The sequence below is a fragment of the Belonocnema kinseyi genome, chromosome 9, assembly GCF_010883055.1.
Source record: "Belonocnema kinseyi isolate 2016_QV_RU_SX_M_011 chromosome 9, B_treatae_v1, whole genome shotgun sequence".
Taxonomy (NCBI): Eukaryota; Metazoa; Arthropoda; class Insecta; order Hymenoptera; family Cynipidae; genus Belonocnema; species Belonocnema kinseyi.
Window position 1 is genome coordinate 85,384,420 of NC_046665.1, and position 3,237 is coordinate 85,387,656.

The 3,237-nt window shown below is 31.7% G+C and overlaps 1 protein-coding gene across 1 annotated transcript in view; it reads right to left on the bottom strand.

Annotated features, from left to right (window-relative positions):
- The window catches only part of LOC117180448 (muscle, skeletal receptor tyrosine protein kinase-like), a 41,469-nt gene extending 38,971 nt beyond the window's left edge, over positions 1-2,498 (bottom strand). The window contains exon 1 of the mRNA XM_033372947.1: positions 1,729-2,498. Coding sequence (XP_033228838.1) covers positions 1,729-1,810 — 82 coding nt within the window. The 5' untranslated portion in view covers positions 1,811-2,498. The remainder of the gene's footprint in view (positions 1-1,728) is intronic.
- Positions 2,499-3,237: the final 739 nt, after the last annotated feature.

The following is a 3,237-nucleotide window of genomic DNA, read 5'->3' on the forward strand; positions in this document are numbered from 1 at the left end:
AGGGAGCTCTTCTTAATATTTTGACACCAAAATCATGTCGATACACCTTACCGACTGCGAGTAAAGCCACCCACGCTTTAACTTGACAGACTGTATTATCCAAAAATGGAATAGTTACATGTTTAGTTGAAAAAATGAATTTTCAAATAAGATAAAAACAGTTTTCAATAAAGTAATTAAACTCTCAACAAAGCAGTTGAATCTTTTACCGAAGAAGAGGGCTTTTACAAAATTGTTGAATTTTCGAGCAAATAATAAAAAATGTTAACTAAAAATATAATTGTCAGGAGGAATAAACTGAAAAAAAGAAATAAAAATAAAAGGCAAATAATTGCTAACAAGATTATATCATACAAGATCTATAAAAAGAAGAAAACTAAATATTTTTTCATAAATAAGCGATAATAATTCCAAGAAATATCGTTCTCGATGACAAGGCGAGAAATTGAATGAGAACAAAGTTTAAACTGTGCTTTTGTTGAAAATGAAGATTTAAGATTTTAGGTTATAATTGTTTCGTTACTTTGGTGATGAAAAAAGTGGCAAATGGAATTATTTAAGGAGTTTTTCTTTGAAAAAAAAGTTTTTGATTATTTGACTGTATTTACAAATTTCTAGGCAGAGGAATTTGTACCAGAAAAATGTTAACAAGCAAAAGAAAGATAAATAAAAATTTATACGAAGACAATCTCGTATTATAAATTTTACTAAAAAATGTAGTAATGAACAGTAATAGTCTTATTGTCTCAAATACTCAGAAAAAAATTTTCTAAATAAAAATAACTGTTATCTGTGATATACATGAAAACATCCTTAAATCAAAAAATTTTTGTTGATTCAACAAAATTTTTGTTTACAGTAAAATCCTTTCCTTACTGCACCAACAAAATATTCCATCTGCCAAAAGATTTGGTTAAAACAATCAACAAAATTTATTTGGATCAACCAAATATTTTGTTGTCCATATAATAAAAACCATATTCTGTGATCGAACCAACAAAAACTTTGTTTATTCAACCAAATCATTTTAAGAAAATGATCAAAGATAACCTTAATGTCTAGCTCTTTTCCCATTCATGGCGACAATTATACAAAATAAATAGCCTAATCGTGATAATTATATCATTATTAGATATCCAGAGAACAACAAAAGCATGAACGTATGAGGTTAGGCAATATAAAAAAGGTGAAGATGGGAGACAAGTACAGAGAGTTATCTCGTTTTGATTTGCCAATCGTTTTATTACTAAATTAAAAATGAGATTTTGATAAAATCCTTTTAATATAACGTGTATATGATTTTTTAAGAATTTTTTATGCAAAACCTCTACTGTCTGTAAAAACTATTGGCTATATAGTTGAGGCGTAAACGAACAAAACATGATAAATCCATTTTTGAAAAAATGAGTTATGCATGATTTTGTTTTCAGAACTCGAGCAATATGATTATTGACCCTTGGTTCACTAGGGTTCAATATGTTATTAAAACTGCATAAATCCGAGCTAATAGATTCAATAATTCAATAATATTGGATAACCAGCTAGATGGTTTCCTCTACACGATCCTATTTGAATTCTCCTTCTATCTCTGCTGTTTTTGAGATAAAGCATTTATGTAATTATTGAGGAATCATATGTAATGGATTGAGCATGTTTTGCTCAATTAATTCTCAGTTCTGTACTGTAACCCTTAAGTTATAGTAAAAATAGTATCAAAAATGTATTAACCTGAGAGATTTTCTGCAGAGGAGATGCCCCTTCTTCTAGGAGACCTTCTTCGCACAATTTGTCTTCGATTATTGTTAATCATTCTGAAGCCTTCTAAGTATAAAAACACGTAAAATCGCTAATCGCTTAGCACTTTTTCACTCTGCACTCATCACTTTGTTACCGCTACCTATCCGATGGAGAGCTCATTACCACCCTAGTGTTAATTTAAGAGCCTGGAGTTATAACTGCATCCTGCATTGTATTGCATTCACTGTTGGGTCAATGAAAACGATCGAAAATTGGACAAAGTAGTACCAAAACTTTCCCATTCGTATGAACAAATGGCATTCTTGATATTTCTGCAAATTCCTCTAGATAAGGGGACTCCGATTGCACTTTCAAGTGGATGTTGTTAATATTATTAATATCTCCTTACTCCTTATTGTCTCTCTAATTAATAACTAATATTATGCTCATCACTTTTTCTTCGGTATCGTCAGCATGTGTTGCAGGCAGTTGATTGTCTTTCTTAAAAAAGAGATTTCACTTGTTTTATGATGTGATAGATGAATGCTTAGTGTCTTGAACTTGAATTTTGAACTCTTCACCTTCGATGGTGTATTTTGCACTGTTATTGCACATTTGCGGTTAATAATTTTTGGTTTTTTGATGAGTGGGAAAGGATGGTTTTTGATGAGAGGGCAGGGGGGAATAATGAGGGAAATGATGAAAAGAGGAGAGAATGGTGATCACTCTCTTGACCAAACTCTTGCACCACTGACTGACTGCCTTCGACGAGAACTCCCTCGTACTAAATCCCATACTTGTTCCTTCTCTCTTGTTGGTTGCTCTTTTAGTGCGTGTGTTATCGTAAGCACACAGTCAAATGGCTACTAATACACAGAAAAAGGGAAGCAGAGTGGTGCAGTTTCGTTATTATAGTTGGGATTTGAGGGGTAGCTCGTGCCACTAACACGTGCGGCGCATCTATTCATTTTAATAACAGTAAACACTTTATCTGAGCACGTTATTTTATCGTGCATTTTAGTACCATGATTAGCCTCCGAGGAGGAAGAAAGTCCGAAAAATTCGGTCCAGCGGAGGTGGACTACTCCGGATTATATCGGATTAGCCTGGATTACCTATATGTAAAGAATTACTCTGGATTACTTATAATTACTCTGGGTTACATGCAATTACAGTGAATTACTTCACCTTAATTATACTCACGCGAATTTTAAACGAAGAAGGTTTAATTTTTAATAAAATTTTTCAATTTTAAACAAAATAGATGAAACTTGAAACAAATGGTTGAATTTTCAACTAAAAAGATACATTTCTTTACCGGAAACGACGAATTTAAAAAAAGACTAAGTTTTCAAGTAAGTGGTTAGAATTTCCACAAAAAATGATACATTTTCAATTTAAAAAAAATCAATTTTCCGCCAAAAATTGAATACTTCAGCTTTCAGTTCAAAATTAATTTTCAACAGAACAAAAAACTAATTTCCAACCAAGCGCTGAGAA